Below are 14306 nucleotides of genomic sequence, written 5' to 3'. Positions count from 1 at the left end.
CAAATCTAATATAGTGAGGATTACTTAAAATCTTATTCACTACATATAAAGTTCTACCAATCCCAAGAGACCAGACACATTACCCACCAGGTTAGTTAATACTTCAGATCTTACCCAAATACATTCTTATAGCCAATTCTTATTAATTAATTAAAGTTTTATAAAAAAAAAAAAAGACAGTTGCTATGGTTAAAAGATCGGTACGTATAATGATATTACTCCTGGGGGAATTCTCCCCCAAATTAAAAATTATGTGCACAGTATTTTAAAATTCTGCATATTTTATTTGTCAAAATAACACAATATAATCACACCAGTTTCAGTTATTTTTGGTCATTTATTTCAAAATACCTGTCAGCAAGTATGTGTTTAACAATACAGACAACAAAAAAGAGTCAGGAAATGTTTTTTGAAAAATAGATTCCTTACTAGGCATATTAATACAGAACTCTGAGTAGTAATTCATTTAAACTACAATACAGAACTGTATTTCCCGCACCCCTCAGAAGCAGTGCAAAGGCTTAGGGGAGTTAGGGATAACGGAGTAGCTAAGAGAGAGGCAGTAAATTGCTGGGAAGGAGCCTGGGTGTGAACTTGGAGGGTTGTTGGGGTATGGGTGGGAAAAGTATGGAACAGGTTTTTTTTTGTGGGGGGGGGGGGAGGCAAGGAGGGATTGTTAGGGAGCTTCCCCCATGTAGACCCTGGCTGACTCCTAGCCTCTCCTATTCAGTCAGGCACATCTGCCCCGTGTGTTCCTGCACCTCCTGTCCACGTGTCCCTCCACCCCCACTCAGACACCACCTCCCCCCATCCCACTGCACCTCCCTCCCCAGTGGCCCTGTGCCTCCACTCCCATTCAGCCCCTGCCCCAGTCTGTCACCCACTAACCCTTATGAGCCCCTGTCAGACCACCCCCAGCACCCATGCTGTCTGTCTCCCCATAGTCCCTGTCTCCTGACCTGACCTGACAGTCACTGTGAAGAAGGCAGGCTCTTTCTCTTCCCTAGCTAGCCAGGAGCTGCTGTTTTGGTCTATTGCCACAGTGCCCTCTGGTGGGAAACAGGTGGGACTGCAGCAACATTTCAGCAGAAGCTTTTTTCTGCTAAAACAATTAGAAATGTCATGAATTATGCACATGCGGAGTAGCGCAGGATTCCCCCAGAGTAAGATATGAATAAAGTTCTCGGGTCAGTTTCATAGCAGAGATGGCGAGCTGCTCATTTGTAAAAGTCCTTTTAGAATCAGTTCAAATTCTTCCATGAGAATTTGTAAGGATAGTCCAGGGCATACCTGGAGACCTCAGTCTTGTGACTTGAACATCCCCGAAGTTTGAGCAGATCTGAGATAAAAAGTTTCAGGCCCTAGAGTTTTTATAGTTTTCTAGCATCTTGACAGCAAACATCACAGCAGGCATTCTTGGATGAAGGATACGCAATACCTATTGTTGCTTTGAAGTAAATCTCTATTCCTTAGTCACACACTAGTAACTAGCTGCATTCATTAGCATAAGGTAATTAACCATTCAAGCAGTTCATAGACAGTCTGTCTACCTTTCTCTTTGAAGTTTGTAGTAATGATATTAGTACACCGCAATTTTCCTCTAAATGTTAACATTCCTTTTTGATCTCTGAATCAATAGAATATAGTAACAACCAGAACAGAAGTTTATTATCTACAAGCTAATTAGATCACATTGATAAAGTTAACAGATATAGATAAACACAGACAAATACAGTTAGTATCTACTTCTAATTCTCTGACAATATAGGTTTACATTTAAAAAAATTAAGGCTATTTCCACACTCCTGATGGACAAAGGTGCTAGTGTAGACAAAGCCTAAGTCTACTTAACATGGCTTTGATAATGATCTACAAGAAATAGCCCTGTTTACCATTTCAGTACTCCTCTAATGTAGTATTAAGGATTGATTTTGGGTCACTTAGCCTGCTGATTGCTTAACCCTCACTGGCTCAGTTCACAGGGTAGCTTTGCTATGGGCAGCTGTCCTCTTTTTCATTTTGTGCCCATTGCTTCCCTCTAGCTGCTCACCTCAGGAGGGTGGCAGCACTGAGGGAACAGTGCTATCTCTTTCAATCTCTACAGTTCTGTAGAAAGGCAGTGATCAAAACAGTAGGAATTTCTCTAAATCTTTGTACCTTCAAAGCCTCATAAAACAATCCCGTCTCTCTTTGTGTGAACAGTCAGAAATTGCTAAGATCACCTCGAAAACCAACAAGAAAAATCTCCAAGATTCCTTTCAAAGTGCTGGATGCTCCAGAGCTGCAGGATGACTTCTACCTGAACCTAGTGGACTGGTCTTCTCTCAATGTTCTCAGTGTTGGCCTCGGTACCTGTGTTTACCTATGGAGTGCTTGCACTAGCCAGGTAAGGCCTGGCCCTTTCTTTGCTGCTATGGGAGAAAGTAAAATGGACTGCGGGTCAGTTGGATCAGCCTTTGTGTTTCATATTCTGCTGCAGTACTTAATCCAGTACCCTGGAATGTACCATCTGTGCGGTGCAATGTACTAGTGCTCTTAGTTCCAAATACCTAATCTGCTAGGCAACTAATCTCCTAGTATGCCTCTTTAGTCCTAATTTCCATCTTATTTCCTACTTTTCAAGGTGACCCGGTTGTGTGATCTGTCTGTGGAAGGCGATTCTGTGACATCAGTGGGCTGGTCAGAACGGGTCAGTATAATACTACCACACAGAGATGCTAAGCACCCAAAGCTCCTGTTAACTTCAGTTGCATTTGTAAGAACTCAACATTTCAGAACATCTGATCCTCCGTATGTCACTAGAGACACTCCTTAGCTGATAGGAATACACGTCTCACGCTGGAGTGAGAACCACCTAGATTGAGTTCAGTGAGCAACACATGACCTCAGTCGAGATACCGAAGAGCATTTCTCTCTACTTTTTTGTTAAAGCCTAAGATGTATGCACTTGAGGTGTGTTCCTCCAGACCCCCCACCCACACCAAAAAAAGCACCTTGCCTACATAGCAGGATAGCAGGCATGGACGTGGACTGGTCTGTGAGTGTAGAACTGCCTCCGACGTTGACCACAAATATATCTGTCTGTGAGCGAGCCGTGCTCTTGAACACCCTGTGCCACTGCTGCAGTGCAGCTCCCTGGCAGTGCTCTTAGAACGAGGTTACGGGCTACTGCTTGTTCTGGAAAGATGCCATGCATGAACTCTTGTGCTTAGTGTCTTTGCTCTAATTCCTCTCCGTATTCCTATCCTGCCAGTTTTGTCTTCCTCGTTCCAGGGAAGGCTTGGGGTAAAAGAGCCCAGCATCCTGCTAAAAAAGCCTTCTGTGAGGCAGAACCCCCAGGTGCTCTGTTTGATGTTCTGTGTAGTGCCATGAAATCCTGCCTGGCTGGTTGGTTGAGGCCAAAGTGATGTATCCCATTGCAAAGGAATTCAGCAACATCCCCCATCCTGTTTAAACCAATAGCTAGTGGACAGGTATTCGCTGTCCCTTTAGCAAGCACTCACATGGAGTTTAGAGTGGAAAACAAGGAGTCAAGACTGCCTCCGGGGTTCTGTTTCCGACTCTACCAATAGCTCACTGTATGATGTTGCCCAAGTCACTTAATGCATGTGCCTCAGTTTACCCTATCTGTTAAAACATCTTGGGGTCTGGGGGTGTGTAAAAAAGATGCAATTAGGTAATGATTATAAAAATCTTAGAGGGCCTAGGGAAAAAGGTGCTCTATAAAGAAGTGCCAATATTATCTATCTTTAAAAGGATCTATTGATACTTTTCAGTTTTCATTTCTACAGTAGATCTTTTAATAGTTGTGTGTTAAGGTATTGCAGAAATTGCATCTTCATTCAACTCATTGCTGATTAACAGATGGAGTTCCTTTTGAGCAGGACAGATCTTACAAGATGTGTAGTCTCCAGAGATGATACTCCTCCCCCTCCCTTTGCCTTTTTGGGACTGAGGGCTGGTCTTCACTATGGGGAGATTGACACTGCTGCAATTGATGCAGTGGGGATCGATTTAGAGGGTCTAGCGAAGACCTGCTAAATCGACAGCAGAGCGCTCTCCAGTCGATCCCGGGAGTAAGGGAAGTCAACCGGAGAGCGTCTCCTGTCGACACAGCGCAGTGAAGACACCAGGGTAAGTCGACCTAAGGTACATCGACTCCAGCTACATTATTCATGTAGCTGGAGTAGTGTTACTTAGGTCAGCTTACCTCTGTAGTGAAGACAAGCCCTCGGAATCTGTTGTGCGGCTCTTGGATCTCTTTGTACGTTTACTTATTGACTTTATTGATTTCAAGTTTTCTTTTTGTGTATTTAGGGGAACCTGGTAGCAGTTGGAACTCACAAGGGCTTTGTACAGATCTGGGACGCAGCTGCAGGGAAGAAATTATCCATGCTTGAGGGTCACACAGCCAGAGTGGGTAAGGAAGAACAGTAAGCAAGAGGGCTGAAGTTTACCATTTGCTAATGTAGACGAGGGATCCCTTAAGGCCATGTTAATAGTGCAGTGTTGCTATCATTTATGATCCAAAAGGGAGTGTGGGAATGGTCACTCCACCCCCACACACCACTCCTTCCCCAAGCCTTCTATGAAATAGCTTTTTTTAAAGAGTCCTTTAAAATTGCACTGGCCTGCTCTTGGGAGTGGTGATACTATGAGTCATCGCCACATACAGTTGTGGAGGGTGTTGTGTGATGAGACATCCTAGGTGTGTCCTGTTAATGCACCTTGTTGAAACCAATGACATTCAACCCTCCAGGCTGGCTGCTTGAGGATTCCAGTTCATCCTGCTTTTCAGGGACTAGCTTTTACAAGTAGGCAGTGTGAATTGGTGACCGTGTCAGGGGTTGGGACTCCTCATGAGTTCTGATGACCTCACGCAAGTTGTTACACCACTCGTGCCTCAGTTTACCCAGCTGTAAAGTGGGTGTAATATGAACTCCCATAGGGTTTTTGTATGTAAAAAGCTTTTTGATCTTCCAACAAAAGTTGCTCAAGACGAGATTTGTTTAGTCATCCTCTGGTTATAGTGGCTTGATACTTACCCCCAGGAATCCTGCACTGACAGCTGCCTGGAATTCTCACTCTGTTCCTTTGCGTGCATTACAGGTGCTTTGGCATGGAATGCAGACCAGCTTTCTTCCGGCAGTCGGGACAGAATGATCCTTCAGAGAGACATCCGGACCCCCCCACTACAGTCTGAGCGACGGCTTCAGGGCCACAGGCAGGAGGTGTGTGGGCTGAAGTGGTCCACAGACCACCAACTCCTAGCGTCGGGTGGCAATGATAACAAGGTATAGTACTGATTACTGTGGGTGTGGGCCTTGGCCTTGTCTCTGAACCTGCACTCCCAATCTTAAAAGCTGCCTTCTTTCAAAGATATGTCAAAGAAGAGCAACAAGAATGATTAAAGGTCTTGAGAACATGACCTATGAAGGAAGGCTGAAAGAACTGGGTTTGTTTAGTTTGGAAAAGAGAAGACTGAGAGGGGACATGATAGCAGTTTTCAGGTATCTAAAAGGGTGTCATAAGGAGGAGGGAGAGAACTTGTTCACCTTAGCCTCTAAGGATAGAACCAGAAACAATGGGTTTAAACTGCAGCAAGGGAGGTCTAGGTTGGACATTAGGAAAAAGTTCCTAACTGTCAGGGTGGTTAAACACTGGAACAAATTGCCTAGGGAGGTTGTGGAATCTCCGTCTCCGGAGATATTTAAGAGTAGGTTAGATAAATGTCTATCAGGGATGGTCTAGACAGTATTTGGTCCTGCCATGCGGACAGGGGACTGGACTCGATGACCTCTCGAGGTCCCTTCCAGTCCTATAATCTATGAATCTATGAATAACTTTTAATTCCAGCCTTTCTGAAGATGCCTTTTTGTTACTAACGAGGCGATTGACAGACCATTCTCTTTCCCCCCCGCCCCCTCCCCAAATGTGGCTAAACTAAACTATCCTACAACTTTCTAGTGTCCGTCTTAGGTAAAAATTAATAGGGCAGCTTAACTATGCTTTGGTGTTCCTAATGTGCTTGGGTATCTACACCTGTATGTTTGGCCTGAAAGATGTTAGATTTCAGTGAAGCTGGTTTAAACGGTCTCCACTTAAACATGAAGTTAGGCAGTGTGCAGTGAAGGAAATTTTCACAGTTTTAAATAACTTAGCTGACACTGAAATACCCTTCTGCGCGTTTGTTTTATTTTAACAGGCACAGCTCAGGTTTGCTATTTACCAGAGAACAAAAAGAATGGTTACATATGGTACCAAGAACAATTCTGAGAGCACCTTGGGATAGATTCCTGCACAATTAACTCCCCAGACATTGGTGTGATGGAAGATAGTGTCCCAAGCTCTTGCAACTTCTACTCTCATTCACGGGGGGTGGGGAGGAACAGATTTCCAAAGTTTTTGATTATGGCTGGATTATTCACAAAGTCTTTCATGTCAAGAGACCAGAGTTCAAGCACTGCACATAGCCCAAGTGACACGAGTTTGTAGATCTTACTCTAGCCCCAAATTGCAAAAGGACCCCTGAGTTGAGCAGGTTTGGCTGTCCCTGAGGGAGAGGCCCCAGTACAGGAATCGCTAAGATGGAGGTGCATTGGCTGAGCCGTGCAGGGCAAGCTTCACCAGGCTGGGCTTTAGCTGGTGCTGTCTCCTCGGTTTGGGGAGCAGAGGTTGGAGTTGTGTTAATTAGTCTTGTTTCTTCTCTCCACCAGCTCCTTGTGTGGAATCACTCCAGCTTGAGTCCTGTCCAGCAATATACAGAGCACCTAGCAGCAGTGAAAGCTATTGCGTGGTCTCCACACCAGCATGGTCTGTTGGCCTCGGGTGGTGGGACAGCTGACCGCTGCATTCGGTTCTGGAACACTCTAACCGGGCAGCCCTTGCAGTGCATTGATACTGGGTCACAAGTGTGCAATCTGGCTTGGTCCAAACATGCCAATGAACTAGTAAGTTGAACCAGGGGGTTGGAGTCCTCTGCTGAGCTTTCATGGATCAGGAACTGTCAGCACTGACTCTCTTGTAATTCTTGTGTCTTCCCCCTACAGGTGAGTACCCATGGATACTCGCAGAACCAGATTCTCGTCTGGAAATATCCCTCATTAACCCAAGTAGCAAAACTAACAGGGCATTCGTACAGAGTCTTATACCTGGTAAGCTATAACCCAGGGGTAGACAACCTATGGCACGCATGCCAAAGGCGGCACGCGAGCTGATTTTCAGTGGCACTCGCACTGCCCGGGTCCTGGCCACCGGTCCAGGGGGCTTGGCATTTTAATTTAATTTTAAATGAAGTTTCTTAAACATTTTAGAAACCTTATTTACTTTACATACAATAGTTTAGTTCTATATTCTAGACTTATAGAAAGAGATCTTCTAAAAACGTTAAAATGTCTGACTGTCACGCGAAACCTTAAATCAGAGTGAATAAATGAAGACTCGGCACACCACTTCTGAAAGGTTGCCGACCCCTGCTTAGTATAACCCATGCCCTTTGCTTAGTGATCTCCTATTGCTTCTGGTTCTGTGCACGGAGACAGAACCCACACTGGCTAATACCGGGATCCCCTGGTTCCTAGCTACCCAGGGTTTGGTCAGTGAAACAAACAAGACTAAGTATCAGAGGGGTAGCCGTGTTAGTCTGAATCTGTAAAAAGCAACAGAGGGTCCTGTGGCACCTTTAAGACTAACAGAAGTATTGGGAGCATAAGCTTTCGTGGGTAAGAACCTCACTTCTTCAGATGCAAGCATAAGCTTATACTCCCAATACTTCTGTTAGTCTTAAAGGTGCCACAGGACCCTCTGTTGCTTTAAACAAGACTAAGCGTCACTACACTCAACAGGAGCACTGGGATCTGTCTGTCCCTGCTTGCTGACACTGGCGTGAGGATTCTTCTGCAGCACTTGACAAAAAGTGACACAAATTAACCTTTGGACAAGCCCCAGGTTGTCAAACTCCAACTCCTCTCACTTCTGAGGAGCACAGCTACCTGGTACAGCAAACCGAGCTCAAGGGAAATTTGTACAAGCTGAAAGTTTCTTCAGAGTTAGAAAGTTTTTAATCCTCCCCCTTATTCCACCTGCTGTTTTCCCTCTTCATGATTGTGCATTAAAACATCCAGTCCTGTTTTAATCCAGTTCCATCTCTTGATCGCTGCGTCTCTTATCTGGTGGGGAAGCTTCAGCACAGAATGGGATCAGCTGAGCCTGTCTCATACTGTTCTAGACACTGTGGCTAGTTCATTTGTTAACCATGTGTAGGGTGATGTTGGCATCTTAACAGCTTACTTCTGGCTGTATAAAGAGAGGTGCGATTCCAGAGATAATGGGAAGGACCCGTATGTATCTGTAGCAGCATAAACTAAGCCTTGTTTCCAAAATGCTGCATCTTACCTGTGGCAGTGGTGACAAGGCAGGGGGGAAGCAAAGGCAGCTAGGCCTGGTTTACCTCCATTAGCGAGCAGGTGAAGGGAACGGAACATTTGTATTCTGCTGGGGGGAGGCCTCCATTTTAAACTACCGGTTAGCAACATTGGGACATGTATTTTGAAGCCTGTTTGTGCTTTTGTTTCCTCTCTTGCCTCAGGCAATGTCTCCTGATGGGGAGGCCATAGTCACAGGAGCAGGAGATGAAACCCTGCGATTCTGGAATGTCTTCAGCAAAACCCGCTCAACCAAGGTAAACTCGCTCGTTAGTTCCTCTTTGTGCGGCAGGCGCTGCCCAGTGCGGGAGAGGCCTCTAGGAGGGAGGCCGTGGATCTTCTATCCAGCTCTAGTCACTTGCTGTGTGACCTTGGACAGTCACTTTGCTGCTTTTGGATTCCTCCACTTACCTGTGTGTACAGTGATCATACCCCCAATACCTCTCTCTTAGCAGCTGGGGGGGGATTGAGTCTTGATCAAAGGCTACGGGGTTTGTGATCCTCACTTGAAAGTAGTGATTTATGAGGCCTTCTCTGTGCACAGAATAAGTAAAGTAACTAGTACAACTAAAGGCCATCGGTCTCCATTTAAGGCTGGGTGTCGCATTCTTAAGATTGAACCATTGGTAGTTATGCTGGTGCCGTGCCATGCCACACCACACCACTCATTTTAAGTAGCAGTGATGTAGGGTGTCCACCTTTGCCTGTTCCTTCCTAGCATTTTAATACACTGTTGCAGTGTCATTTTTATACATACTCTTCAGTTCTGGCACAATGGCTTTAGGAGACAGGATCAAACTCCCTTAAGTCCCTGAGAACTGTCACCATTCTAGAGTTGACTTCTCAGTAGGGGTCAGCAAAAAGTTTCTGCGGGGCTCTTTTTGAAAAGTAGTCTCAAGGCATCTTGAGCAGATGTGGAGAGACAGCAGAGGTGGCCAGGAACCAAGATATCATGCGGAGGGACCACGGAGAGACAGACCAGCAGTTAATGGATTGATTGGCAGTCTCTTCATCTGGTTTGTGGTGGCTCTACTGTAGGACATACGCAGCAGTCCCTGTTTCACAGAAACTTATACTGCAAAACTAGCCCATACCATCTTCTGCCATGCTCACAGTCCCCATGGACCCCGTATACATGCATGGGCACAGGAAGGTTGATCTCTGACCAACATCAAACTCGGGGATGCTTATGAAGCTTTGCCCTTTAATGTCACGCAAGCCCCAGACCATTTCCATAGGCATGGTTAGCTTCGAGCCCTGGCTTCATGGCAGAAATGAATGTGTGTGGGATAGGGCTGAGACAGTGTGGTGGAGCTGTCTGTGCTCAACTCATTTTCTCAGTGAATATTTAGAGTGGGGATCTTGGGTTCAAAACTTTTCTCTTCATTTTTTTTCAGGAGTCTGTGTCTGTTCTGAATCTCTTCACCAGGATACGGTAAACCCCGTACTTGCACACCAGGATACCCCGGTACAAAGTGCCAGGAGAAAAACACAAACTTGGCGTGCATGGACCCTCTCGCCATCAACCAGAAGAGGGGAAGGGGAGTGCCAGTGGGTTTGGAGGATGGACTTTCAAGATTCTTCTTAAATACATGATTGCGAACCATATTGGACAGTATTTGGGGTGGGGCTGGGAGGGTGATGCAACTTAAGAATTCATTCTTCATAAAGGGGAACAGGTGCAAGAGGGAAAAACTAAAGTATCTAATTTTATATATTGGGTAGAACTTGTGTGATATGGACCATGATAAGGAAGACTAGGCCAAGGGCATCCCAACTGCTGCTTTGTAACCTCTGTGAGAGATGAGTGGATTTGTTTGTGAGGAGGGGTTTGGAATGCTGCTCTGGGTTCTTCATCATTCTCTGATTTGACACACTTCTTCGGAAGCCAGAGTTAGCCAGACTTGATCAAATTTTACTGGTGGGAGAGGACAAAAGTTAGAGCTGGGAAGAAGCCTCTCGCATGTAGAATGAGTATTGTGTTTGCTTGGGACTAATATTCCAAGTAGAAAAAAGGAGAACTGCTTATTTTCCTCAGACACACAGTTTTCTCTTCCGTTTAAAACCATGACTAATATTTGACATGGATGTTCACCTAAGAGTTTAATTTTCAGCACACTTAGTATCTGGCTAAAATAATGGAGCTGAGAATTTTTTTTAAAAAGATTTTAACAGCAGCTGCCTCTTCTAAAGGAAAGATTACTGCACAATCCAAAGAGATGATTATTTTTTTAAAAAGAATTATTGATATTACACATTCAAAGCTGGTCTAAGACTTTTAGTTTAATGGGGAAACAATGGCTTTTTTTTAAAGACCCAGGAGTATTTATTTAGAGCTTTATGCTGTGCCAATTATTGCAGACTGATTGCTGCAGTGTCTTTATGAGGACAAAAGCAGTTGAGATGGATTTAGAAAGAAAGACTATTGTGGATCTGTTTTCAGAGACAAAGGTTCTTTAAGATTGTTGCCTGTCTTCCACATGGGACGGAAGAAACATCATGTGTTTGTAAGTCTGTGTGCAAGGTATTTTAGACAAGGGCGAAGTGTTTCTTTTTTTTTTTTAAACTTCAATTAGGTCAGAGCCAGAGGCCCATTTTTAAGTTTCAGGAAGAGAGAGATCCTGCCAGTTTGTTGGAATAATGCAGTGAGGTGTGATGCTAAGCACTTGTGTGTGTATGTGTGTGTGGGTGTCTTGCTTTTAATTTAAAGAGAAGCTGTTATGCTTGCAGCAGCCAGTTCCTGTCTACTTTGTACATGTGCCAATGCTCACCTGCTGTGCATCTGGCCCCTCGCCTCCTTTTGTAAAATGTTTGGATGTAAGTTCTGTCTCTTCTCTTGGCTATTGTGTATATAGACCTTATCCTGTTGTACATAGTGTGTAAGCAGATACCTTCTTGCGAAACCAGCCTGCCCAGGTTGAGGGAGTGGGGGGGAGGTGGGAGGGAAGGTGTGGGAGACAGCTGCTTCTCTAGAGCAGCAGCGACCCCTTTAGAAAGGGCAAATTTCAGGTAGCAAGTCTGGCAAAGAGAATTGCTATGAACTCTGATTCCATTTCACTACAGCCTTGACCAAGTGTGCCATTTACAGCTAACGCGTGGATGTTGGTCTCTGGGTACTAGGAGTGCTTCTCAACATGGTGTTCCGTAGCAAAGCTGACGGCGTTGGAGCTCTTGAAGCCAAAAATGGGACCTGAATAGTCCCACCGCCCCCTTCCCACGCTCCTCCAAAAAAACATTTCAGCACAGATCTGCTTTACTCTGGTTCTCTCCACAAAATTCCAAGGCACTGTAAACATGGTCTGCAGTGGTGGTCTGATTCCTCTCTTGCTGCTTGTTCCATGTTTGACATCCTGATCCGTCGCCTCACTAAAGCACTAAGGAATTGTTAACCTGTCAGATCATTAAGTCAGGCAAGCATGTCTGAATTAAAGGCATCACTTGTAGTGAAACATGGTCTGTAACGGGTGCCTGTTCCACCCCTTGGGGCAATTATGATGGAGAAAGGACCAGAGGAAAGTAATGCATGTCTTAAGTCAGAGACTGGGAGGGGGAATATGGCCGCAAGTTACTTCTGTGGCTTAGTTTCTCATTTGCGATCTGTGCTTTGGGATAACTGTTCCCCAGTCCCCTAGCTCAATGTCCAAACCACCCACAAAACATTTTCCTCCTGGAGAAAAATCTGTAAATGGAGGGAAACAAGGAAACCATCCCTGAAAGGGGAGTAAATTTGTCTCTGCTTAAGTTGTGTAAGTGTCCACCTAATGAGGAAAACGTGGAAAGTGACTTGTGCAGAAGAAAGGTGGAAAGTGATGGTGTGTGCAGGGATGGCCGGGAAGGAGCGGTACAGGCTAGATTGTGCAGTGGTCCTGGTAACTATCCTGACAGTAATCCCCTCTGCCCGCCCCAATACCACACACTGGAGAGGAGCAAGCTTTCCTGTTTGTCAGGTGCGTGATCAGCCTAGGCGTGTGCGCCCTACATCAGAGAGCCCCCCTTGCTGAGGCAACTGGTAAAAGGAACATTCGAACTCAGGGTAAGACAAGCTTTGCTTTGGAAAGGAGAGGGGAACAGACAGTCCTCTTCCTTTAGACCTGCAGTGTTGGGTTTGGTTTTGAAGTAATCCCCAGAGTGGAGGGAGGAAATACCACAGAGAAATCTAGATGCTCTGGAGTCTGTGCTGCAGTTACGCATGGAGCTTTCTTGTGTGTCGCACTGAAATCTCAAGCAGAGAATGGCATTCGACAGAGCTCTCAGTCAAGAGGGACCATCCTTCTATACGCTCAGTTTGTCATTCTCTGCTTCTAACAGCATTATTTCTGTCGCACTGTTTCAGAACAATCCCATTCCTAATCCTCCCTCTGCTCGGAAGGCTGGGCAGGACAGGTTACTTTGTGCTCCTACTGTTCTGCTTAGCAGGGATGAGTAGTTGATTCCCGATCCCATAGCTGGTTTATGGTTGAGTGTATTGGGTACCTGGCTGGAGGGGTGGTGGGAGAGCAATGTTAAAAACCGTCTTTAGTGGATATAAAAAAAAAATACCAGCACAAATTCCTTGTTTCCCATGCAGTTGCCAAAGGAGGTAGTTTGCTGGGGCTAGTGGAGTGTCCTCAAAAGGTATCTTTCGGGGGGGGGCGGAGGGGGTGCTGGGGGTGTTTGTGTCTAGAATCTCATGTATGCAACTCGTGTGAAGCGATTGGCTGTCTGGAGTGTGCTCAATAGTGTTGTAAATGGAAAAAGAAAAACTTGCGTACACTTATTTCAATGTATGAACCATAACATTTCTGACTTGTACAGTTCAGGCAGTTTGCAAGGTCTCCCCAGAGTTTATGCAGGTAAATTCTAAGAACTTGTGGCATTGTTACATATAGAGCATCATATGGTGAAAAAAAAAATAGAGACCATTGTAACTTTTCATGTAAAGCAATGTAACTGGCATTAAATACATTGTGAATTTAAGCCTGGTGTCGCTTAGTTTAAAGCTTCACGTGAAACTTGCGAGTGATGTTGTGCTTTAAAGTGCTGTGTGGATCCTGTGCTCAAGTACGTGAGCGTGCCCTTCGCCCACACGGCCACGGTGACTTCACTGGGGCGAGGGTCTGATTTTGGAGAAGCAGGGCCAGAGGGAAAGTGACTGTGTAAATATGAAGCTCCAGGTCACTTTTCAAACTGTTCTATTCCAAACCATTTTCATTAGTTTACAAATCAAGTGATGATTCATCCCCCCGCCCCAAAAAAACCCCACCCCAAACAAATAACAAAAAACCTCCCAATGCTGTGATCTGAAAATCTGAATCTGTCTTGCTCCATTCCCTTCTCCCATGGCTGGGATGGCTTCTGTTGCTCTAATAAGATTTCTCAGAGCATTGGGTTTGATTGAGCCAGTAAAGCCAGTTGATGCAAGTCACGTGGAGGGAACTGGTATGTTGACTAGCCTGCCAGTCTTAGTCTCTTGTTCTTACTGTGAATGCTCTTATGCATGTAGACCTGGGACCCATCCATTTAGCATTTGTCAGCACTGTTAAGCAGATACAAACCTTGCCTCTCAGATCTGACAGCTAACTACACTGCTAATGAACTGGACTCTTATTGTACAGACCTATACAAATCCCAGATTGTTGGCTATCGCTGAAGATTAAACACGTTTCTCACAAAAGCATGGCTTTGGGATGCTAGAACAGAACATGAGACGTTATCGTCCCAGCCACGAAATGTGTGGCTGGGACAGTGGAAGCTATTTTACTGACTAAATGATGTCAGTAATGCTACCCTGAACATTGCCTGGGCCACTCCTTCCACTGGACACACTTCTGGCCTGGTGACTTCTGGCTCCCATGTTTTATTCCCCTGGAGAATCCAGGCCAGAGAATCTACAGCAGGGGTCTG

General features: G+C 45.2%; 1 protein-coding gene across 2 annotated transcripts in view; it reads left to right on the top strand.

The window, feature by feature from the left end:
• FZR1 (fizzy and cell division cycle 20 related 1) overlaps window positions 1-13379 on the top strand; it is a 40890-nt gene extending 27511 nt beyond the window's left edge. For both annotated transcript variants that reach the window (XM_054013536.1, XM_054013537.1), the window contains exons 7-14: window positions 2203-2386; window positions 2624-2689; window positions 4318-4420; window positions 5110-5294; window positions 6717-6950; window positions 7050-7154; window positions 8588-8680; window positions 9821-13379. In XM_054013536.1, the coding sequence (XP_053869511.1) occupies window positions 2203-2386; window positions 2624-2689; window positions 4318-4420; window positions 5110-5294; window positions 6717-6950; window positions 7050-7154; window positions 8588-8680; window positions 9821-9862 (1012 nt within the window). In that variant the 3' untranslated portion in view covers window positions 9863-13379. The remainder of the gene's footprint in view (window positions 1-2202; window positions 2387-2623; window positions 2690-4317; window positions 4421-5109; window positions 5295-6716; window positions 6951-7049; window positions 7155-8587; window positions 8681-9820) is intronic.
• The last annotated feature ends 927 nt before the right edge of the window (window positions 13380-14306 follow it).

Source organism: Malaclemys terrapin, chromosome 24, assembly GCF_027887155.1.
Source record: "Malaclemys terrapin pileata isolate rMalTer1 chromosome 24, rMalTer1.hap1, whole genome shotgun sequence".
Classification (NCBI taxonomy): Eukaryota; Metazoa; Chordata; order Testudines; family Emydidae; genus Malaclemys; species Malaclemys terrapin.
Note: the sequence above shows the minus strand (reverse complement) of the source record. Positions and strands in the feature narration are given on the sequence as shown.